Source organism: Ostreococcus tauri (assembly GCF_000214015.3).
Source record: "Ostreococcus tauri WGS project CAID00000000 data, contig chromosome 09, whole genome shotgun sequence".
In the NCBI taxonomy this organism is placed as follows: Eukaryota; Viridiplantae; Chlorophyta; class Mamiellophyceae; order Mamiellales; family Bathycoccaceae; genus Ostreococcus; species Ostreococcus tauri.
The window spans coordinates 573,543-595,096 of NC_014434.2; the positions used below are offsets into that span (position 1 = coordinate 573,543).

At 59.7% G+C, this 21,554-nt stretch overlaps 14 protein-coding genes across 14 annotated transcripts; 9 read left to right on the forward strand and 5 right to left on the reverse strand.

The window, feature by feature from the left end:
- Positions 1-53: 53 nt before the first annotated feature.
- On the forward strand, positions 54-1,550 carry OT_ostta09g03700 (Voltage-dependent channel, four helix bundle domain; the record flags this gene model as incomplete). Its single annotated transcript, XM_003081313.2, has 1 exon — positions 54-1,550. The coding sequence occupies one exon, from the start codon at positions 54-56 to the stop codon at positions 1,548-1,550; it is 1,497 nt and encodes a 498-aa protein (XP_003081361.2).
- A 100-nt stretch (positions 1,551-1,650) lies between these two features.
- OT_ostta09g03705 (MOZ/SAS-like protein) lies at positions 1,651-3,064 on the forward strand (the record flags this gene model as incomplete). Its single annotated transcript, XM_003081314.1, has 2 exons — positions 1,651-1,665; positions 1,838-3,064. The coding sequence occupies 2 exons, from the start codon at positions 1,651-1,653 to the stop codon at positions 3,062-3,064; spliced, it is 1,242 nt and encodes a 413-aa protein (XP_003081362.1).
- An 88-nt stretch (positions 3,065-3,152) lies between these two features.
- Positions 3,153-4,694, forward strand: OT_ostta09g03710 (WASH1; the record flags this gene model as incomplete). The annotated part of the gene is made up of 1 exon (XM_022983424.1): positions 3,153-4,694. The coding sequence occupies one exon, from the start codon at positions 3,153-3,155 to the stop codon at positions 4,692-4,694; it is 1,542 nt and encodes a 513-aa protein (XP_022839689.1).
- Positions 4,695-4,762: 68 nt separating this feature from the next.
- On the reverse strand, positions 4,763-5,518 carry OT_ostta09g03720 (Crotonase superfamily; the record flags this gene model as incomplete). The annotated part of the gene is made up of 1 exon (XM_003081316.1): positions 4,763-5,518. The coding sequence occupies one exon, from the start codon at positions 5,516-5,518 to the stop codon at positions 4,763-4,765; it is 756 nt and encodes a 251-aa protein (XP_003081364.1).
- A 277-nt stretch (positions 5,519-5,795) lies between these two features.
- Positions 5,796-6,080, reverse strand: OT_ostta09g03730 (unnamed product; the record flags this gene model as incomplete). The annotated part of the gene is made up of 1 exon (XM_022983425.1): positions 5,796-6,080. One exon carries the CDS (start codon positions 6,078-6,080, stop codon positions 5,796-5,798), a length of 285 nt encoding a protein of 94 aa, XP_022839690.1.
- Positions 6,081-6,494: 414 nt separating this feature from the next.
- OT_ostta09g03740 (Impact family) lies at positions 6,495-7,136 on the forward strand (the record flags this gene model as incomplete). The annotated part of the gene is made up of 1 exon (XM_022983426.1): positions 6,495-7,136. The coding sequence occupies one exon, from the start codon at positions 6,495-6,497 to the stop codon at positions 7,134-7,136; it is 642 nt and encodes a 213-aa protein (XP_022839691.1).
- Positions 7,137-7,184: 48 nt separating this feature from the next.
- OT_ostta09g03750 (Protein of unknown function DUF1415) lies at positions 7,185-7,802 on the reverse strand (the record flags this gene model as incomplete). Its single annotated transcript, XM_003081318.1, has 1 exon — positions 7,185-7,802. The coding sequence occupies one exon, from the start codon at positions 7,800-7,802 to the stop codon at positions 7,185-7,187; it is 618 nt and encodes a 205-aa protein (XP_003081366.1).
- A 57-nt stretch (positions 7,803-7,859) lies between these two features.
- Positions 7,860-9,971, reverse strand: OT_ostta09g03760 (CASP, C-terminal; the record flags this gene model as incomplete). Its single annotated transcript, XM_003081319.1, has 1 exon — positions 7,860-9,971. The coding sequence occupies one exon, from the start codon at positions 9,969-9,971 to the stop codon at positions 7,860-7,862; it is 2,112 nt and encodes a 703-aa protein (XP_003081367.1).
- Positions 9,972-10,063: 92 nt separating this feature from the next.
- Positions 10,064-13,024, forward strand: OT_ostta09g03765 (PEP-utilising enzyme, conserved site; the record flags this gene model as incomplete). Its single annotated transcript, XM_003081320.2, has 1 exon — positions 10,064-13,024. One exon carries the CDS (start codon positions 10,064-10,066, stop codon positions 13,022-13,024), a length of 2,961 nt encoding a protein of 986 aa, XP_003081368.2.
- Positions 13,025-13,241: 217 nt separating this feature from the next.
- Positions 13,242-16,031, forward strand: OT_ostta09g03770 (Chloride channel, voltage gated; the record flags this gene model as incomplete). Its single annotated transcript, XM_003081321.2, has 1 exon — positions 13,242-16,031. One exon carries the CDS (start codon positions 13,242-13,244, stop codon positions 16,029-16,031), a length of 2,790 nt encoding a protein of 929 aa, XP_003081369.2.
- Positions 16,032-16,261: 230 nt separating this feature from the next.
- Positions 16,262-17,726, forward strand: OT_ostta09g03780 (Protein phosphatase 2C; the record flags this gene model as incomplete). The annotated part of the gene is made up of 2 exons (XM_022983427.1): positions 16,262-16,372; positions 16,656-17,726. 2 exons carry the CDS (start codon positions 16,262-16,264, stop codon positions 17,724-17,726), a joined length of 1,182 nt encoding a protein of 393 aa, XP_022839692.1.
- Positions 17,727-17,836: 110 nt separating this feature from the next.
- Positions 17,837-18,421, reverse strand: OT_ostta09g03790 (Homeobox KN domain; the record flags this gene model as incomplete). The annotated part of the gene is made up of 1 exon (XM_003081323.2): positions 17,837-18,421. The coding sequence occupies one exon, from the start codon at positions 18,419-18,421 to the stop codon at positions 17,837-17,839; it is 585 nt and encodes a 194-aa protein (XP_003081371.2).
- Positions 18,422-18,684: 263 nt separating this feature from the next.
- OT_ostta09g03800 (Rab-GTPase-TBC domain) lies at positions 18,685-20,970 on the forward strand (the record flags this gene model as incomplete). The annotated part of the gene is made up of 1 exon (XM_003081324.2): positions 18,685-20,970. The coding sequence occupies one exon, from the start codon at positions 18,685-18,687 to the stop codon at positions 20,968-20,970; it is 2,286 nt and encodes a 761-aa protein (XP_003081372.2).
- Positions 20,971-21,232: 262 nt separating this feature from the next.
- OT_ostta09g03810 (Ribonucleoprotein LSM domain,eukaryotic/archaea-type) lies at positions 21,233-21,472 on the forward strand (the record flags this gene model as incomplete). The annotated part of the gene is made up of 1 exon (XM_022983428.1): positions 21,233-21,472. One exon carries the CDS (start codon positions 21,233-21,235, stop codon positions 21,470-21,472), a length of 240 nt encoding a protein of 79 aa, XP_022839693.1.
- Positions 21,473-21,554: the final 82 nt, after the last annotated feature.

A 21,554-nucleotide genomic window follows, 5' to 3' on the forward strand; every position in this document is an offset into this window, starting at 1 on the left:
TCATTCTCGGTAATATCATGACCAGCTTGTTCATCGGGGTGATCACGAATAAGATGGAGGAGGCAACTGAACAGTTAAAGAAGTCAAAGAGTAAGAACGTCCTGAAGAAAGTTGCCGCAAAAGTGGACGGCATGTGGAAAGAGCCTGATTTGCTCGTATTGCACATCGGCGAAAATTTATACGAACAGCTCATCTACCACTTGAATTTGCTCTCAGGGGTGAAGAAAGAAGGCGAAAAGAGACCACTACCGCCCATGGCGCCGTGGAAAAAGTTCCAGATGTTCTTGCGAAGGGTCATTCAGAATCCCGTCTTTGAGTGGGCAGTCATGCTCGTCATCCTTGCCGCAGGTATTATTGCTGGTGTGACCGCGAGCGCTTCGTCCACGAAAACGAGTGGGTGGGAAAAAGACTCTGAGTTGGCTTTCATGATCGTGTTCTCGATTGAACTCGGGATCAAATTCTTCTCGTTTCTCGACAGGGAACTTTCATTTTTTTTCGGCGCGGAAAAGTGGTGGAACTTATTCGACTTGGCGGTTGTTGTCATCGGTTTCATTCCGAGCTCATCTCCTGGCGCTGCTGTAGCGGTTCGACTCTGTCGACTCATGAGAATCATGCGCCTGGTGCGCATGATAAAACCGCTTCAGATCGTCATTCTGTCGCTCATCGCAGGCGTCAACTCGATCATATACGTTGCATTGTTCATGATTATCATGTTCTTCGTATACGCAGTCGCGGCTGTGCAAGTATTCAGAAGGAACGATCCGTTCCACTTCGGAAAACTCTCGAGCGGAGTCGTCACTCTTTTCACGGTTTCCTTCCTCGAGGACTGGCGCCCCGTGTTCGACATCAACTACAACGGCTGCGACATAAATTTGTACGGTGACGTGGATGATGCGCGATATTACTCCTCGGTCATCGGTATGGAGTGGTCGCAAAATATTTCCTCCACGATTTGTCCCAACCCGCAAAGGCAAAGAGTTTTCGCTGTGATATTCTTCTTCTCGTACATCCTCGTCTCAGGCATGGTGCTCGTCTCCGCGTTTGTCGGTATCATCGTGACAAGCATGCAGTCTGCGAGCGAAACGGTCGCGAAAAAGCTGGAGATACAGCAACGCATAGATAAAATCGCGCATTATTTTCAACTTTCGCACGAAGCGGTGAAGAACACGGGAGATGTCTACACGCTTTTAGACTCGGGATTCCAGGGCGCGATCACGGAGGGGCTGTTGCTGCAAAAAATGGAGATACTGGACATTCCGACCAACGAGGAGTTTCTCAAGCGCACATTTGCCACCGTAAACGGGATCACGGACACCCCTTTCGACGAGGCCGATTTCTTACTCTTGACTGCCCTGGCGGAGCGCGCGCGGAAGACGCAAACAAAGATGGCGCAGGACGACGACGACGACGAAGAAGAAGAAGGCCTCTACGACGACGAAGGTACCTTCGTCGCGTCGAAGAACCTGAAAGACTTGATCGAGTCTCACAGGAACATAGGTAAGCAAGGAAAACGAGCCATGTTCAAGAGAGCTCCGAAGGACAAAGTCTAGCCACTCGCTCGCCTTTGAGCGCGTCGACGCGTAGAACACCCTCTTGTTACGTCCTCCACCCTTTCGCCTCACCCACCCCCACTCTCAGCCGCCGCGCGTCATGACCAAACGAACGGTACGCCCGCGTCTTCACCCATCGCTCTCGACGCCGCGAACGACGCGCGGACCTCCCACCCGCGTCGACGACCGCGCGTCGGGCGCCGCGGCGCGCGCGCGTGGATGCGTTCCCAATCGATCCCGACCCGACGCCCGCGACTGACCCCGCGCCCGCGCGTACGCGCTCGTAGAAGACGGAGGACGACGCAGAGACGACGCGGCGACGACCCGCCCGGGTCCACGTCGACGTCCCGCCCGGGGTGGAGCTCCCGTTGGAGATCGGCACCAAGGTGCACTGCGCGTGGCGGGGCAAGGCGGGCGAAAAGTACCTCGCGCGCGTGATCGAACGCAGACGCGGTGAAGGGAAAGGGGAGGAGGAATACGAATATTACGTCCACTACGAACGGTTTAATCGACGGATGGACTCGTGGGTGACGCTCGGGGAGATGGATCTCGCCACGGTGGAACCGCCGGAGAAGACGGAGGACGGGAAGAAGAAGGAAAAGGCGAACGAACCGGACGCGGAGCACGCCGAGTTCGACGCGCACGCGCTGCGGGAACACGAGGAGTTCACAAAGGTGCGGAACATTTTACAGATTGAGTTGGGCAGGCACGAGATGGACACGTGGTACTTCTCCCCGTTTCCTCCCGAGTATAACGACTGTCAAAAGCTCTACTTTTGCGAGTACACCTTGCAGTTTTTCAAGCGCAAGGAACAGCTGCAGCGACACCTGAAGAAGAACGAGCTGAGACACCCGCCCGGGGATGAGATCTACCGCAAGGGCAACCTGAGCTTTTTCGAGATCGACGGAAAGAAGCACAGGCTGTTTTGCCAGAACCTGTGCTACCTGGCCAAGCTGTTTTTAGATCACAAGACGCTGTACTACGACGTCGACCTCTTTTTGTTTTACGTCTTGATGGAGTGCGACGAAAGAGGGTATCACATCGTCGGGTACTTCTCCAAGGAGAAATGTTCAGAGGAGGGATACAACTTGGCGTGCATCTTGACTCTGCCGCCGTATCAGCGCAAGGGATACGGTAAGCTTCTGATTTCCTTTTCGTACGAGTTGTCCAAAATCGAGGGCAAGGTTGGCACCCCGGAACGTCCGCTCAGCGACCTCGGTTTGGTGTCCTATCGCGGATACTGGACCCGAGAGCTCTTAAAAATTTTACAGGACGAGAGTAAACAGTTCGTCTCCATCAAAGACCTGAGCGAGATGACGATGATCAAGACGGAGGATATCATCTCCACCCTCCAACACCTCGGCTTGCTCGCCTACACAAAAGGCGCGTACGTCATCTGCGCGTCCCCGGAGCTCATCGAAAAACATTTCAAAGCCGCCGGATCCGGGGGCGTTCCGTGTGATCCAGACGCCATCGTCTGGTCCCCGTACGACCCCGAGCGCGCGAGGGATTGATCGCGCTCGCCAATGTAATAGAATGTAGTCCGAACCGAATCCGCGCGCGCGTCCGCGTCCTCAGCTCGCGACGCGCTCGCGTGACTCCATGCTCGATAGAATATGCGACGTCCAGCTCATCACCCCCGGTCTGGACCCGGACGAGACGCGCGTGAGAGCGATCGAGCTCGCCCACGCGTTGGATGCGATCACGCTCAAAGTGAACGCATCGATTGAATCCCGCGTCGACGCGCACGTCGCGCGCGTGGATCGCCTGCGGCGTCGCACGCAGACGCTCGAACGTCGCGTCGAAGCGGTGCGCGCGTCGCGACGGGCGCAAGCGGTGACGCACAGTGGGAAGTACCCGGAGGACGCGGAGGCGCGCGCGGTCGGTTGCATGGCGAATGCGCGGGCGACGACGCGTCTGACGGCGCATTTGGAGTTATTAAAGGATGACGTGGAGGCGATCGAGCGGAAGAGCGAGCGTGAGATGATGCTGATCGAACGGCAGGTGGTGCACAGGGAGCGCGTGGGAAAGGCGCACTGGGAGCGGGAGCGGAAGCTCGCGCTCGCGAGCGGGACGTACGCGAGCGGACGAGACGGATTAGGAACGCTGCCGGAGTGTTTAGAGAGCCTGAATGAGGCGTTGATGTTTAACTCGAGCGTGAATCCGTACGTGGAGTACGATTTGATGGATAATCTCGTGCACGGGGATGAGGGTGAGGGAGAGGATGCGGGCGCGAGCGGCGACGTGGAGAAGGCGACTGATGAGTACGAGGACGATTGGAAAAATTTAGCCGAGGCACCGAAATCTATGACGGACGGGCTGTACGATTCCGTGAGCGCGACGCAGTTTGGATTCAGACCAACGATGAGCGCCATGCCGGAGGTAAACTTCCCGACGAACCTGAGCGCACTGCGGAACGTGGCGGATATAAGTTGGTCGGGGGTGACGAAAAATGTGGAATCCATCGCGCCGTCGTCGACGGCGACGCCGCTTCCAGACGTCATCATCACGCAGCCCACCGGGCGCCCGAGCGCGTCTGCGCTTCCTCCTCCTCCTCCTCCTCCTCCTCCTCCACCGCCACTGCCACTGTCGTCACCGCCGCCACCACCGCCCCCGCCGCCCGGGGACGCGCCTTCCGCGGGTCCTCCCCAGCAACTCCCGACTGGCGCAAACGTCAACGACTCGGGAAGGAGCGCTCTCATGGCGGCTATTCGAAACCCGAACAACAAGTCCCGGCTCCGCAAGAGAAATACTGGCGCGATTGATGCGGGCGAAGTCGCGGCGTCGGCGCCGACTCAACCGGCCAGCAATCGCGAGGATGACTTGCGAGGCGCCCTCATGGATGCCATTCGCTCGAAACCGATGTTGAAACCATCGAGCACCCGTGAAGCCCCGTCACGCGCGAGCGAGCCCACGAACGCCCAGGCTGCGCCACCGCGACAGATGTCGATGATGGAAGAGTTGGCGAACAGCATAGGGCGCCGAAGAGCGGCGATTGTGGCTTCGGGCGACCACGACATTCGGGAGAAAATTACCACTCCAACGAAACGCGCCGATAATGTGCTCGGCTTTGACGCCTTTAGCAAGTCGAAGGGTCAGACCGACCAAGGGAGTGAGGACGGTGAAAGCGATTGGGACGACTAGTCGCGTGTACATTACAGATGTTGTATTCACCACCAGTACCGGTATCGGTACAGACGGATTGATTTGACTTACAATTTGGAGCGTCTTGCCGTGAACGCCTTGAGTCGCTCCCGAGCGACCTGCGCATACTGCGCAAACGCTCTCCGTCGCTCCTCCGCGCGCACATCTCGTATCAGCAAACCATCATCAATCGCATTCTTCACTGCGCTCGCTCCCCCCGGAGGAAATACGAGCGTTCGCCTCGCAAGCTCGCACGCGGCTTCTTTCGCCTGCTTTGGCGTTGACGTCACGCGATGCGCCAACCCGAGCGTGAGCGCCCTTTGGGCGTCGATAACCTCTCCGAAAACCGAGCACGCCTTTGCCGCGTTAGATCCGATGACCCTGCTCAACTTCACGCTCAATCCCCAGCTCGGAATGATTCCGATCTTCGCATGCGTGTCCACAAACTTTGCGTCGCTCGAGCAAATCAACACGTCGCAAGCTAACAAAATCTCAAATCCCGCGTTCACACACGCCCCATGCGCTACGCCGACGATAGGTACCGCGCACGCCTCCATCGCACTCACAGGATCCGATGAATCACCGCCGTCACCTCGCTCCGGCGCAGAGAAAACCTCCTCCGCGCTCGCGAGCTCAATGCCCGTGCAAAAGCTCTTACTCTTTGGACATCCCTTGAGCACGACGCACTTTGCGCTCGACGACGCGCTCCGGAACGCGCTCGCGAGCTCCACAAGCATAGTCATCGTCAGCGCGTTCCCTCGAGTCGCGTTCGCGATCGTAATCTCTCGTACGCCGTCCGGGAAGTCTTGAACTTGGATGGACATTGACTGAACGCCGCGCGAGCGGGAATGACAGTTGACGCGATGACCGCGACTTCGTGCGCGTTTACGAGCGATTCGAGAACGCTTAGACACGAAAACGCGTTTTCGAAACGAACGAGGCGTTCAGACCGATCGCGTGCCTCGAAGTGACGCGGCGGACGTGTACGCAGCGACGCGTTCGGGACGCGGACGACCAACGCGGCGCGCGCCGCGGTTCATCAAACACGACATTATCTTCGCGATAGCTCCTACTGTTTCAAAATTTCGTCGACGATCACGATCATCGACGCTCCAAGAACGCCTCAGCTCGACCTTGCTCGGCGCTTTTCGCGCTCGCGCCGCCTCCGTTCATCTTTTCGATGAACCGCAGCTCCGCCTCCTTCGCCGGGTCGTACGTCGTTCCCGGCAACTCGTACCGCGCCTTCCCGTCCGGCGGCGGCGGCGTGCACGGGGTCATCATCGTGCACTCGATGCCCTCACCGCTCGCCGGTTTCGCGTGAGCGATCGCGAGCGGCGAGGCTTGCACGAGTCCGGCGATCCCGATGGAAATCATCATCATTCGCATCGTTCGTTCGCCGCGCGCGCGCTCGACGCCGCACGAGGCGCGAGCGACGACGGAGGTGACCCCACGCGTCCGCGCGCGTCGCCCCGGGGCGAGCGCGCGCGCATGGGAGACGGAAGAGACGAACATGATGCGTCAGTCTCTGACGCGAACGCCATGCTCGATGACGCCGCCGCCGACGACGACGACGACGACGAACGACGACGCGTGGACGAGGCGGATGCGCTCAGAGCGATATACGGCGAGGACGACGTGCGAGTCACGGTGCGCGCGCGCGGAGAGGTTGAGATTTCAATGATGATTGAGACGGCGTCTCGCGCGGCGGCGTGCGCGTTGACGTTACCGGTCGGGTATCCGAGCGCGCGACCTCCCGAGCGGGCGAGGGTGACGTTCACGCGTGGAAGAGACGCACGCGCGATGGAGATCGAGCGTTCGTTGCAAGGTGAGGCGGATGGGACGCAGTTTGAGTTGTGGGAGCGGGAGTTGCGGGAGTGTTGCGCGTACGCCTGGTTCGAACGGGCGAGAGAGACTTTGGAGCGATTGGACGACGAGACCGTGGGCGTACGGATCGAGAAAAACGAGAGCGAGGATGTGGGTGCGCGTGAGGAGCTGGCGGTGGAAACGGAGGATTCGAGCGTTTTGAGCGTGCGCGCGCGGCTGACGTCGCACGAACCGGTTACGGTGAAGAAGAGCGTTTTTCAGGCGCACGTGTGCTCGGACGTGCGATCGGTGGAAGACGTGGAGATAGTGATGCGCGTTCTGCTGCAGAATAAGAAAATTCGGGAGGCGACACATAACATCTTGGCGTATAGGATATCGCGGCGAGAGGAGGGACGTTCGGAGGAATTTTATCAGGACTCGGACGACGACGGAGAGAGCGCCGCGGGCGGGCGTTTGTTGCGCTTACTCGTCCTCGCGGACGCCCGAGACGTCGTGGTCGTTGTTACGCGGTGGTACGGTGGTGTGCACCTCGGGCCGGCGCGATTTCACGTCATAAATTCCACCGCAAAGACGGCGCTCGAGTCGCTCGGCGTCATTCACAACAATAGCGAACAATAGTACAGTGTGTTGAATTCACGATAGCCAACTAGACGAACGAAATACCCCTCATCCCCGCGCGATCTCCCCGAACGCGCGACGAAGCTCATCCACTCCCAGCGCGTTCAAGTACTCGACGTTCCTCAACCGAATGTCCTCTCGCTCCTCGTCCACGTACCACGCATTCTCCGCTCGCTCGATGTCAACCTTCCGTAAAAGATGCACCGTCGCGTGCGGACTTCTCGACGTAAAATTCCCACACGCGCTCTCCCCGTCGAACGTCGCTTCCGGATGAAACGGCACGACGGTCACTTCGTCACCCGTCGCTCGCTCGCACGCGCGCGCGCACGCAGCCGCCGGTCCGTCCATGAATTCCTCCCACGACACATCTTCCTCCAGCACGAGCAGCGTCGTGTGCGGTGACGACGTCGGAGCGCGCATCAGTCGCGAGGCTTCGCTTTCGCACGTCTTCTCCAACGCTCGCGCGTTCGTGACGAGCACGGTGAGGCTCTGCGTGGTCTTCCTCAGAGGTTTCGCGAACGGACACAGAGACCAACCTATGATGATGTCGTCGATCCAACGGTTCGTTCGTCGCGTGCGGTCGGATTCATTCAGCTCGGCGCGCGCGCGGACGCGCCTGGACGTCGAGGGGGGCAGACGGACGACGGCGGCTGTCGAGACGCGCATGACGAGTAATGCGGTTGTTACAACGAGCGACCGAACTTGGACTTGGACTTTGTCTCTCTACGAAGACGCGAACGCCCTGGTGAATAGATAGAGATGGAGGAAGATGATGTACAGGGAGAACGTCGCGCGCGTGGCGCGCGAGGTCATGAGCAGTTTCCCACCCGTGAGACCGACGCGGTCGTGAAGAGGGAGGGCGCCGACGGATTCGTCCTGCGCGTCTCGTCGAAACGCGGCGAACGGGTTGAGTCGAGCGAGGTACTTGCGTCGGTAACGCGACACGAGACCTGCCTCGTCTCCGCCCGGAATCTCATCACCCGCGCCGGCGCCGGCGAAACAGCCGTACCTCGCGGCGCGACGTCGTATGCCCTCTATGGCGGCGGCAGATTTCTCGCTCTCGATGTTCACCGACACGGCGCCGCACGAGTAACGCGCGTTCTTCGCACTTTGGTTCTGCGCCGCGGTCGGTGCCACAGGCACCCCGGCGTCGTCAACGCGTAGAATCGTTGTTCTCCCCGTTGCCGACGCGTTCTTTGCATAGTAGTTCTGCACGTATTGAAGTTTCTCGAAGAGAGCGATGGAGTCGTTCTCCTTCTTCTTCAGCGCGTCCTCCGCGACGACTTTCTCCTGCTCCAACCTCGCGACGCGTTCGTCGAGCTCGCCCACTCGTCGTTTGAATCGATCACGCTGGGACGTGAGAATAGCCAAGAGGTCGGAATCTTTCGCGTCGGCGCCGGCAGAACTCGCGTTGATTCTATCCTCGACGATTTTTGCCAACTTTATACTCAGATCCTGCTCGAGCGTCGTCACCATCGCTGCCGCTTCGGCATATTTTCGCTCGACTACGGCCTGCGCACTCTGGGCAATCTCCGCCTTGGTGATCGCTTCCTCTCGCTCCCTTCGCGCGATGACGAGCTCAGCCGAAGCCTTCTTGTTGCGCTCTCGCAACGATTCCATCGCCGCGGCGCTCGTTGAGGTCTCTTCCGTGTCGCCATCATCATTCGCGCTGACACCCGCGATCTCCTGAAGCATCTTTACCCTTGATTTTAACTGCGCGATCTCTGCCTCGTGCGCAGACACGTCCACAACCGGTCTCGCGTTGATGGACTTGGCTAACTCGTCTCTTAGTTGCAAGATCTGCAATTCGAGCTTTGCCTTTTCGTCGTCACGCTCCGCCCTTGCCGCCTTCGCCGATGCCTCCGCGGCTTCGAGCGAAGATGCGAGCTGTGAAACCATTCGTTCTTTTACCGCGAGTTTTTCGCGAAGCGCCGCATCGTCGTTATCTGAGCGAATTGCCGTAGCGATTTCATTTCGTCGATGTTCCTGCGCCGCTTGATTGAGCGCGCTCTCGCGCTCACGCAGCTCCTCGCCTAGAGCCCTCAGCTCCTCGCGCTCCGCCTTTTGCCGTGCGGCATCGGATTCCACGCGTTCCTCGAGTTCAAAGAGCTTACTCTGCGATTCATCGTACAACTTGTGCAGTTCCTCGAGCTTTTGGCTCGCCTTGGCTGCGTCCGCGCGAGCCGTATCCGCACTCGTCTCCGCCGCTCGCTTCTTCGCCTCCATCACCCGGATTACGCTTCGCGTCTCCTCGGCGAGCTTTTCTCGAAGTTCCGACGCGTTCGCACCCGTGCCCGCCACCGCCTCGGCTCTCTTCATCGCGGCGTCTCGCTCCACCGCCATCGCGTCCCGTTCGCGTCTCCAACGCGCGCTCGCCTGCAGAGCCTCCGTCGGGTCCGGCAACGCGAAAACGCCCTCAATCGTCGTCATCAAGCCATCTAAAACCTTTCCGAATACTTCCTCTCTCGACTCATTCAGGCGCTTAATCTCCTCCGTGAGCGCCATCGTCGTCGCCTTGGCGTCGCCGCTCGAGTCGCCTAAGATTCGCTTCAACACCCGTCGTTTCTCCTTCTCAGTCTCCCGCGACGCCTCGATGACTTCGAGCACGTCTTTCACGTTCGTCGCGCACGCGTCCCACCGAACGTCCGCCCACTTCGCGGCGGTTCGCGTCGTTTTCGTCGTCGTTGGATCATCGATCGCCGCGTGCTCATCGCTCGAAAACAACGTCGCCGCCGCGCCGTCTATGGCGTCCAGCGCGCTCGTGACGTAGCCATCGATGTCCTCGAACGACGGCGCGTACGACGTCGCCGTGGCCGTCGCCTCGCGCGTCGTCATCGTTCCCGCGCGACGTCGTTTGGGTCGTTTTCGCATCATCGCTCGAGGTCGATATCGGCTCGCGCGCGTCCTCGACCCGCACAACGACGCGCATGCGCGCGCGCGCGATCTCGACGAGCGCTTCGAACGCGCGCGTGGGCGACGGAAATTTTTTCTCGCGTTCGCGCGACGGGCGACGCGCGAAGACGCGCGCGCGCGTCGGTCGCGGGCGCGGTGGGAGACGAATCGACTTTCTCGAACGTGCGCCCGGAATGGCGCGACGTGGACGACGACGTGGACGACGCGCGCGGTGGCCGTGCGCGGGGGCGAGCGCGGACGGGGATGGGACGTCGACGGCGATCTTTCACTTCGAGCGCGGATGCGCGTACGGGACGAAAGAGATGAAGGATCTGCTCGGGAGCAAAGGGAGCGGATTGGCGGAGATGGCGCTCCTCGGACTCAACGTACCGGCGGGATTCACGATTAGCGCGGCGTGTAACGAACGGTTCGCCGCGCGTGGGTCGACGTACGTTCAGAGCGAATTGTGGCCGGACGTTTTGGAGGCGGTGTCGTCGCTGGAGCGAACGGCGAAGCGAACGGTGTTCCGATCCGGATGCTCTCTCGTGGGACGCGCGCCGTTGTTACTTTCGGTGCGCTCGGGCGCGGCGGCGTCGATGCCGGGAATGATGGACACGGTCTTGAACCTCGGTTTGAGCGATGCGTGCGTCGCGGCGTGCGTCGAGGCCGGGTTTGATGAACGGTGGGTGTACGACTCGTATCGTCGATTGCTCGCGATGTTTGGCGACGTCGTGGAGGGAATTCCAAAGATGGATTTTGAAGTCGCGCTGAGCCAGGCTCGGTCGGCAAACGAAGTTCGATTCGACAGCGAACTCCCGGCGGAGGCGTTGAAAAAGCTCTGCGATGAGTACAAGGACATCTACGTCAAACACGGGAAGACGTTTGAACAAGATCCGATGAATCAACTGTCCAAGAGCATCCTCGCTGTCTTCTCTTCCTGGAACAATCCTCGCGCGGTGGAGTATCGCGATATCAATCGTCTCTCTGGATTACTCGGCACCGCCGTGAACGTGCAGCAGATGGTCTTTGGGAACTTCAACGACAATTCTGGCTCGGGCGTTTGCTTTTCTCGAAATCCTGCCGATGGTACGGACAAGGTCTATGGAGAATTTCTTCAAAAAGCGCAGGGAGAAGATGTCGTCTCGGGCGTGCGAACACCAATGATGATCTCCGATCTCGCCGGAACGCAAGCGAGCGCGGCGGAGGAGCTGAACGAGGTCTGCAAAGAACTTGAAAAAGATTACAAGGACATGATGGACATCGAGTGGACGATCGAGGACGGCAACCTGTACATTTTACAGTGCCGCGTCGGCAAGCGTACGGGGACAGCCGCTGTTCGAATCGCGACTGAAATGGCTGCCGAGGGCATCATCACTCGAGACGAAGCGTTAATGCAAGTGAACGCGAAGCAAATCGAACAGGTGCTGCACCCGGTCTTTGTCATCGACGAAACGTCGGCCGAGTACAGCGGCAAAATAGTCGCGAAAGGCAAACCGGCTTCGCCCGGAGCAGCAGTCGGCGCGATTTGCTTCTCAGCGAAAGAGGCAAAAGAAATGAAAGCCAAGGGCACGCCCGTGATTTTAGTGCGTGAGGAAACGTGCGCAGATGATATCGGTGGTATGTTTGCCGCCGAAGGCATCCTCACCGCCCGAGGCGGCATGACGTCACACGCCGCGGTCGTCGCTCGTGGCTGGGGGAAGCCGTGCGTCAGTGGATGCGGCGATATCGTTTTCAAAAACGACCGAGAGATTCGCTTCGGCTCGAGCGATAAAACGTTTCGATCGGGAAATGTCATCTCAATCAATGGCACCACGGGCGAAGTTCTCAACGCCTCGTTCCCTGTTGCGCCATCGACGATCGAGACGTTTTTACCACTGAAGACGTTCATGCAATGGGTCGATCAAAAACGAGGTATCGAGATCCGAGCCAACGCCGATACACCGGAGGATGCGGACGCGGCGATTCGCAACGGCGCGAGTGGGATCGGACTCGTCAGAACTGAGCACATGTTCTTCTCGACGACGGATCGAGTGCACGCGATTCGCGAGTTCATCATGGCGCAGGACGAAACGTCTAGCACGATTGCTCTCGAAAAGCTTGAGAAATACCACTACGAAGACTTTCGGGGTATTCTCAAAGCCGCGGCGGGACGAAAGGTGACCGTGCGCTTGATCGATCCGCCGCTTCACGAGTTCTTGCCGAGCGAAAAGCAACTTCGCGAGGGAGGCGCGCAAGAAATGTCGAGATACATCGGAAAATCCACGCACGACATCATGGAAATCGCCGAGAACATGCGTGAGCACAACCCAATGCTGGGCCTGCGAGGATGTCGTCTTGGCATTCTCCGACCGAGCATGTCGAAGATGCAAGTGCGCGCATTTGCGCAAGCCGCCATCGATCTCACCTCGGAAGGCTTCCCAGTGACTCCGTCGATCATGGTACCGCTCGTTTCCACAGTGGATGAGTTTCACAACCAGCGGGACTTGGTGTGGGGCGTGATGAAGGAATTGGCGAAGGAGAATCAGCAGCCACCCATTCGTATGGAAATCGGCGCGATGATTGAAACGCCTCGCTGTGCGCTCATCGCCGGCGACCTCGCGCGCGCCGGCGCCTCTTTCTTCTCGTTCGGTACCAATGATCTGACACAGATGACGTACGGGTTCTCGCGCGACGACAGCGACGCTTTCATCAAGCCGTACATCGCTAAAGGGCTCTTGCGCGACGATCCGTTCGTCACGCTCGATCCCGTCGCCGTCGCCGAACTCATGGATATCGCAATCCATCGCGCGAGAGACATTCGCAACGACATCGAGGTCGGCGTTTGCGGCGAGCACGGTGGTGATCCAGCGTCACTTCGAACGATCGACGCCCTGGACGTGGACTACGCATCGTGTTCTCCGAGCCGCGTGCTCGTCGCCCGCCTCGCCGCGGCCCAAGCCGCGTGCTCTCGCAAGGAAAAGGTCAAAACCAAGCCGTTCGCCGTCACCGCCGCGTGAGCCGGCGCATCGAAACGCAAGCACTTACGAAAAAAATGTTGTCACCAAAAGCCACCGTTCGCGATGTAACGACGCCGTCAACTTTCGTGTCGCACCCCGCTCGAATCGAGCGGCTCGATGTCACGTTCCGCGGCCCGCCGCGTGACTGCACACGTCGTCGCTCGTCGCCCCCGGAATGGCCGACGACGACCACGGGGTTGAGCTCCAGCGTCTTGCGATGGATGAATCGTCCAGCGGTGCGACGCGCGCGCAGACGGTGCGCGCGACGAGCGCCACGATGCTCGCGCGCGCGTCAAACAGTCAAGATTCTTTACACGCGCGCGACGCTGAGCCGACGAATTACGTCCCCTCCGCGCCCGCGCTCGTCGGGCAAGTCGTCGGAGGCAATGAGACAGACGCGGCGCACCTACGGTTACAGAGGATGGCGGCGTTCGAGTCGCACGATTACGACCCGATCGACAATGACTTGGAGGAGGATGCCTTGCGGGCGCGCGACCGGGAGGATTATCGACGAGAGATTTGGTGGAAGTGGGCGACGAGCGCGATGATCGGAATGGTGATGGGGTTCATCGCTTTTGTCGTCGATGGGTTGGTGGATAAGCTGAATCTGTTCCGGTACGGCGTCATCGGGGACAAGGTGGGGACGGATGGGTACGCGCGGTTTGTGGCGTGGTTATTGCACGTTATCGTGAGTTGTCTGTTCGCCTCCGTCGCGGGGGGGTTAGTGAGTTACGTCGAACCTTTGGCGGCGGGATCAGGGATTCCTGAGTTGAAAACGTACCTCAACGGCGTGCATCTGAAGGGGTTGTTAAGGTTGAAGACGGCAGTCGCCAAGCTCGGCGGCATCGCATTCAGCATCGGCGCTGGACTCATAGCAGGTAAGGAAGGGCCGTTCGTGCACGGCGGTGGTCTCGTCGGAGGCGGGCTGAGCGCGTTTGGGTCGAATACGCTCGGTTTTAGGCTGAAGAAACCGGCTTGGTTTCGGGACGATCGTAACAAACGCGATTTTGTCGCCATCGGCACCGCGACGGGCGTGGCGGTGGCGTTCGCGGCGCCCATCGGTGGGATGTTATTCACCGTGGAGGAAGGCGCGAGTTTTTATAACTCTGACATGTTATGGCGAGGGTTCTTAGCAACGTGCACGGGCGTGCTCACGATGCATTGGCTCGAGCAGCTTGACTTTGACGCGAACGACTTTGCGCGCGCGCGGTTCGGCACTCATCGTGATTTCGGTCTGTACACCGATAACGAGGCGGATTACTCTAGAAATTATTGGTGGTACTTTTGGGAAGTTCCCATCTTTATTCTCATTGGCGCATGCGGAGGGCTCCTGGGCGCGGCGTTTGTGAAGATGAACGTGCGGATCACGAAGTGGCGAGCGTTGCACATCCCTGTGACAGATAAGCGCAAGCGTCTACTGGAAGTGATTACCATCGCCGGAATCACATCGACGCTCTTCTTTTTCTTCATGTCGGTGTCGCCTTGCAAGGACGTTCCCACGCCGCTGATGCCCGGTTCCATCGACGACCTCGGTGTGATTTCAAACACGACGTTTGAGTACGGAGAGGAGACTCGCGACGAGATTCGCAAAGACTTCTTCAAGCAGCTTTACTGCCCCGATGGACAGTATTCTGTGTACGGTCAGTTGTTCTACAATCCGCTGTCGACGTCGTTCAAGTTTTTGTTGCATCTCGGCGAGGTTGGAGAGTTTGGTGTAGACGGAGAGCACCCGTTCCCCATCAGCGCTCTGATCTGGTACTTCCTGCTCACCTTTTCCTTGATGACGATCACGTACGGCATCGGCGCCCCGACGGGACTCTTCGTTCCATCGCTCGCCGTAGGCGCGTCTTTCGGCCAGCTCGTTGGTCGCATCGTGGCCTCCATCGCCAGTCATCGAGGAAGTGAGGTGAGGATCAACTTGCACGCGTACGCAATCATAGGCGCGGCGGCGAATCTCGGTGGGGCAACGAGAATGACCATATCGATCACAGTTTTGGTCATGGAAACCACTGGGTCGATGCAATTGATCATCCCGCTCATGCTGACGATTTTCACTGCGAAAGCCGTCGGGGACAAGTACACGCACGGGATTTACGACACGCACATCAAAATCCGAGGCGCGCCATTCTTAGAGGAACCCGAGCTCGCGGGTCCCGCCGCAGATAAGCTTCGTGTGAATGAAGCGATGGCAGACGACCTCGTGACGCTGCAACCGGTGATGCCGATCTCGGATTTATTGCAAGTTCTCACGACGACGAGTCACGGAGCGTACCCGGTAACAGAGCAACCTCCGGCGTACGCGGGCGAAGAGTTTGAGCTGCACGGTTCCATCACGCGCAACTTGTTGCTCAAGATGTTGCTTCATAGAATATCATTCGTCCCGACTGTGGGCGGTCGAAGCGATGATGGACGTCTGTTTTCGACTCAACGCGAGCGAGACGAACTCCTGGAGCAGTTGAAACAGATTCCGTTCAAGGTGCCGAGCGCGAGAGAGGTCGCGCACAGAGTCTCCGACGAGGACATCCAAACCATGTCCGTCGATCTTCGAAGTTTCATGCAGAGACATCCGTTCGTCGTGCACGGAGACGCGCGATTAAGTCGGGCATACAGACAGTTCCGCACGATGGGTCTGCGTCACATGTACGTCATGCCCTCGCGTCCGCGCGTCGTCGGGTTGCTCACTCGCAAGGACATCATCGATGAGCGATCCAGTCTCACTTTGGGCCTGTACGCGCGAGGTTTAGCCCATCCAAGAGCGCGAACGGTCTCTCGCTCGTTCGAGCCCGAGTTCGATCCTCGAGACGCGAGCGCGCGCGACGTCGACGGCGCAGACGACGCAAAGGACGAGCGCCAGACGCACCTTCCGTACATTCCGTACTACAGCAACAACGCAAACACCGGCGACGACGACGGGGTCGAGCCATCGCGCGTGGACGCATCCGCGAACCCGTTCGAGGCCTCCAGCGCCCGCAGGCGCCCGCACGGCGGCGCGCGCCCGCGCCCGTGACCCCCCGCGCGCCCGCACACGCACCAAGTACTGTATTTCACACATCCCAGGACGCGTTCAAACCATCCCACGGACGCGTGCCCAGCCGTCACGCGTCCGCGTCCGACGCGCCCGCGTCCGTCGCGCGCGCCCGGCTCCATTTTAGGGTTCGGTCGCCCCACATGCTGACTGGACACACGCCACGTCGTCTCCGCATTCCTCGTCGAGCGCTCGCGCGCGCGCGCGCACGCATGGGGGCCTATCTCTCCCAACCCGTCACCGAGAAGGACTCCACCGACGGCGCCTCGGCGTCGTTCGCGTACGGGACGACGGCGATGCAGGGATGGCGAACGAACATGGAGGTACGGCGGCGACGCACGTTTCAAAGGAAATCGTGGACGACGACGACGACGACGACGACGACGACGATGGACGCGCGCGCTTCGGACGACGCGCGTGAGACGTCGTTGGACGACGTCGAGGGCGTCGTCAAGGGACGAGACGCGTGGACGCGCGCACGGGGGACGGCGGGCGGATGAGATCGGGCGCGGGACGCGACGGGCGGACGCGACGGGCGGATGATCTCGGACGCGGGCGCGCGCGTACGCGTGACTGACGGGTGCGCGACGTGTGCGACGATGATAGGACGCGCATGCGACGATACCGGAGCTCGATGGGCGAACGGCGTTCTTCGCGGTGTTCGATGGACACGGCGGGAAGGAGGTGGCGCTGTACGCGGCGAGGCACCTGCACGAGTCTTTGAAGGAGACGGAGGGGTTCGAGGGCGATGGTGATGCCCTGAAGGGGGCGTTGGAGGAGAGTTTTCTCGCGCTTGATCGACGGATGTTGTCGAAGGAGGCGGCGAGCGAGCTCAGGGCGCTGCGGAGCGGGTCCGGGGAAGAGGAGGACGGCGCCTTGGGAGGTTTAGTGCGAACGGGCGCGAACGCGGAGGAACAGAGGAATCGACGGGCGGAGATCAACGCCAAACTTCGAGCGGCGCTGATCGAGCAGATGAAGGAACAGGACCCGAACATCGACGAGAGGGATATTAAGTTTGATTTCGAGCTGGAAGACTCGGATTTCGATGAACCCCAGCCGAGCTCATCTGAGGATGGCGGCGTCGACGCGCTCGATCGTTGGTCGGGTCCACAAGCGGGTGCGACGTCCGTTGTCGTGTGCATTCGCGGCAACAACGCGTACTGTGCCAACGCGGGCGACTCCCGCGCGGTTTTCTCGCGAAAGGGCGGGGTTGCCGAGGATATGAGCAACGACCACAAGCCGATGAATGAGGAGGAGCGTAAGCGCATCATGAATGCCGGTGGATTCGTGAGCGAAGGGCGAGTCAACGGTTCACTCGCGCTCTCGAGAGCGTTGGGAGACTTTGAGTACAAAAGAAACAAAGATCTCTCCGAGAAGGAGCAGGCGGTGACCGCCTTCCCGGAGATTAGGGAGTTTGAATTACGAGAGGGTGACGAATTCATGATTCTCGCCTGCGACGGAATTTGGGACGTCATGTCGTCTCAGGAATGCGTAACTTTCGTCAGAGAACGACTCATCGCGGGCGCGAAATCGGAGACTTTCAAAATAAGTCGGGTGTGTGAAGAGCTCTGCGATGCATGTCTCGCTCCGGACACTCGCGGATCCGGTCTCGGATGCGATAACATGTCCGTCGTGATTGTCCTCTTGCAAAAATTCTGGCAACCGACGAGCGCGTGACGAAACGCTCGTTTTCCTTCCTCTAGTACGTTCGTGTGTGTGTGTGAGTGTGTGCGTGTGTAGACAAAATTACTGTAGAGGTGTTTGTTGATAATATGTTCGTTTCTTTACTAGTCGCCTCGCTCGATTTCCGCCGCGAGTTGCAGTACGAGAGGTTTCCAGAAGCGCACCCGGGCGTTGATGAAAAAGTTCGACACGGCAGCCACCTTCAACCCCACCTTCTTCGCCAGTCGTTTCTTCTCCGCGAGCGTGGGAAACGGGTCGTCGAAATGATCGAGAATCCACATTCGCAACGCCCTCTGCGCGTCATTTCCACTCAGCTTGCGATTCTTCGCCCTTCTCACTTGACGAGTCTTGTCGCGATGCAAACGCGCGCGCGCGAACATCTCCCGTACCCCCGCCCGCGCGTTCAACGCTATCCCCTCCCGCCCGAGCGACCGCGGCCACTCCAAGCGTCGTTTCAAGCCATCGAATCGCGCCTCGACGTCATCGAACGCGCGTTCAAACCGCACTTCTCTCGCGTCCACGCTGTCGCTCAACGACCCATCCACGCCCATCGCTCGCGCCCGCGCTCTTTCGCGCACGCGCTCGCGCGACGCCCGAATCGCCCCCGCCGCGCTCGCGCCGTCCTCGCGCGACGTCAACACGGATTTTCTCCACCGCCCCGCGCGTCGGCCGCCGTCGCCCGTCGCCATGCGCGCCGTCGCGCTCTCTCGCGCGTCTTGAAGAGAAAAGACGCTTCGCATTCTAACGCCCACCGTCGTTTTGTCAACCGACGCGAACGGTCGCGACGCCGCACGACGCGACGCGCGCGCGCGTCGACGTCGATCCAGTCGTCGCGACGCACCGATCGCGATCGACGGACGCGCGCGCGCGACGCGATCGACGACGCGTCGCCCGAGGACGGCGCGCGCGCGCACGGGTTTGAAGTGGGTGTTGTAACACCCACGGGCGCGCGATGGATGATGATGATGGGCTGCCGTTCGGTCGAGCGAGGGATTACCCGCCGTCGTACGACGACTCGATGCACGATCGAGCGACGATGGTGGACGAGGACGAAGATGCGACGGCGCCGGAGACGCTGATGGACGAACTGGGGTTCGAGGTGGCGTCGGCGGCGCGCGAGGCGCACGAACGACGAAGCGAGCGCAGAGCGGCGACGCGGAGCGCGCAGATGGAGCGCGTGGAGGCATACGCGAGGGCGTCTGTGAATGAACGCGCGATCGGTGGCGAGGCGTGCGCGGCGCTGGCCCTGGTGGGCGTGCATCCGGATCATCGAGCGGAGATTTGGGCGGAAAAGTTAAACGCGCACGTGAGAGAGTACTCGAGCGACATGTCGTTCGGGAGGTACGTGGAGCTCGGTAGGGAGACGATGAGCGAACACGAGATGGATGTTCTAGAGGGCGACGTGCGAGCAGTGTGTCCGACGCACCCACAGTTGCGAGTCGATGACACGGCGGAGACTTCGCCGAGCTCGCCGAGCTCTCACGCATTCGCGAGGTTGGCGAGCGAAGGCTTCTCGAGAGACGCGGACTCGATCGAGGGATTGCCACAATCTTTGAAACGAATTTTGATCGCGGCCGGGGCGAGGAGCCCGCACGGGTACTGCGCCGCTTTTGTCGTCCCGGCTGTCGTCATGTTGCTGCTCACCAACCACGACGAAGAGGCGTCGTTTTGGATGCTCGTGGGATTCGTAGAAGACATCGTGCCTGGCGTGATATCGCGAACGGGAATACACATATACGGCGAAGCGAAGTACGTCGACTTGGACGTCGCGTTTCGAGAGCCCGAATTGATGGCGAAGTGCAACGAAGCGGATTGTCGTCCGAGCATCCTCGCCGCCGGATTACTCACGAGGTTAGGCCTGGGCGTCTTACCGACAGAAACGACGCTTCGATTGTGGGACGCGCTCATTCTCGAGGGCGGTCACTTGCTTCCTAGTTTCACCACGATCTTGCTGCTCTCACTCAAGGACAAGTTGTTAGCGGCTCCGATCGGTGAGCTGTGCGAAACGTTTGACGCGGAGTTGGCGACACTCTTCGAAGTGGATGAGCTCATTAAGCAAACGATCGAGACATCTGCTGCGACGAAATCTAGTTTCGATTCACTGAGTATTCGTCTGGGCGAGCGCGAGGTCTCTGCTGACTCACTCTTCAACCTGTTTAGCTTCCGCAAGACGGTGCGATCGCTTTCGCAGAGCGCCGGACCCGAGGGAATCGGTAGACAAGAGCGCATCACTCGAACGGATCTCGAAACACTCGTCGGCATGACGTACGAATTAGAGGAGTTTGTGGACGTGGATAGTGCGGTAGATAAGGAGTATCAGACGCGGGAGATGCTCATGGCGTTCGATTTGGCGTTGAGACACATGGACGACCGGATGGATGGACAGAAGGACAGCTTGCGATTCGACGAGCTCATGAAGGTGCTTCGAGTGAAATCGAGCACTTCGAGCAAACTGAAGATGATGAATGTGCGCGGCGCCACCGTCGAGGAACGAATGAAGAACTTTATCATTGGAGATACGAACGAGGATGTGCCGACGGAGAAGTCGGTTAAAATGGCGCTCGTCGTCGCGAATGGAGTCATCCCAACGCAAAGACTGAGCAGCGCGCCGGTGGAGAGCACGATTCTCATAGATCTCGCGAAGAAGCCGAACTGGTATGGTCATATGCGCATGGGCGCGCGCTCGGCGTTGATCCTCGCCAGCTTGAATATTGCGTTGTTCCTCGCCGACGACGAGGTCGCGACGGAGTCCGCGTCCGGGGCATACGACGTCTCCATCATCGCTTCCCGGGCGAAAGGCATCGAAGACAGCCCGCGTGCGTTCAGTGGACTCGCCCCACTTCCACACACCGAGTACATCATCCTCGTCCAGACTGAAATGGGACCGCATCTCGTCAAGAAACGGTTCTCTGACTTCAAGGCGCTTCACGAAACGTTAAAAAAGGGTGGATGCTATAACATCATCCGCGTTCGGGACGACGCCATTGGCACGGACGCCGCGCTCTCGGTGGATCCACACGTCGTCGCCACACGATCGGTGAATCTCCAGCGCTATCTCGATCTGCTCACATCGTGCGGTTTAGGTAAAGTCCAGCGCACCGTTCGCGCGTTCGTGGAATTGGACGACGTCCCGTTCACGACTCGGAGCCGACTCGGCAAACTCTGTTGCGAACCCTTGTCCCGCGTGCGCTGCGACTTCTTCGGCCTCGGTCGATCGTCCAGAAAGTCGTACGTCTAGGCCAGTTGAACCATTTACACCGTTGAATACACGCCCCCGCCGTCGTCGCGTCGCTCGAAAACCATCCGACGTTCCGCCGCGCGCGCCGCCGACCGTTCGCCCATTCGTCTCTCCCACCGGTGCGATCACCTTTGGATTTTCACTCGAAAGGTGATTCGCCCGCCTTTCGACCACCTTTCGAGGCCGTCGCGACGCGCCGACCCCATCGCCCCGCGCTCGCCCTCGCGCGGTCGATCGACGCTCGACGTCCGCGCTTCGACGGATGAGCGCGCCGATTAACCCCAAGCCCTTCCTCGCCGCGCTCACGGGCAAGCGCGTGGCGGTGCGACTGAAGTGGGGGATGGAGTACCGCGGGTTTCTCGTCTCCACCGATGCGTACATGAATCTCCAGCTCGCGTCCACGGAAGAGTACATCGATGGCGAGTTACAAGGGGCGTTGGGAGAGGTGTTGATACGGTGTAATAACGTCATGTACCTACGAGGGGTGGAGGAGGAGGAGTGAGCGAGGCGGGGCGCGTAGACGGGAGGATTCGCGATCGCGCGCGCGCGACGCGCGCGAACATGTTAATGGTACACGGTTTTGT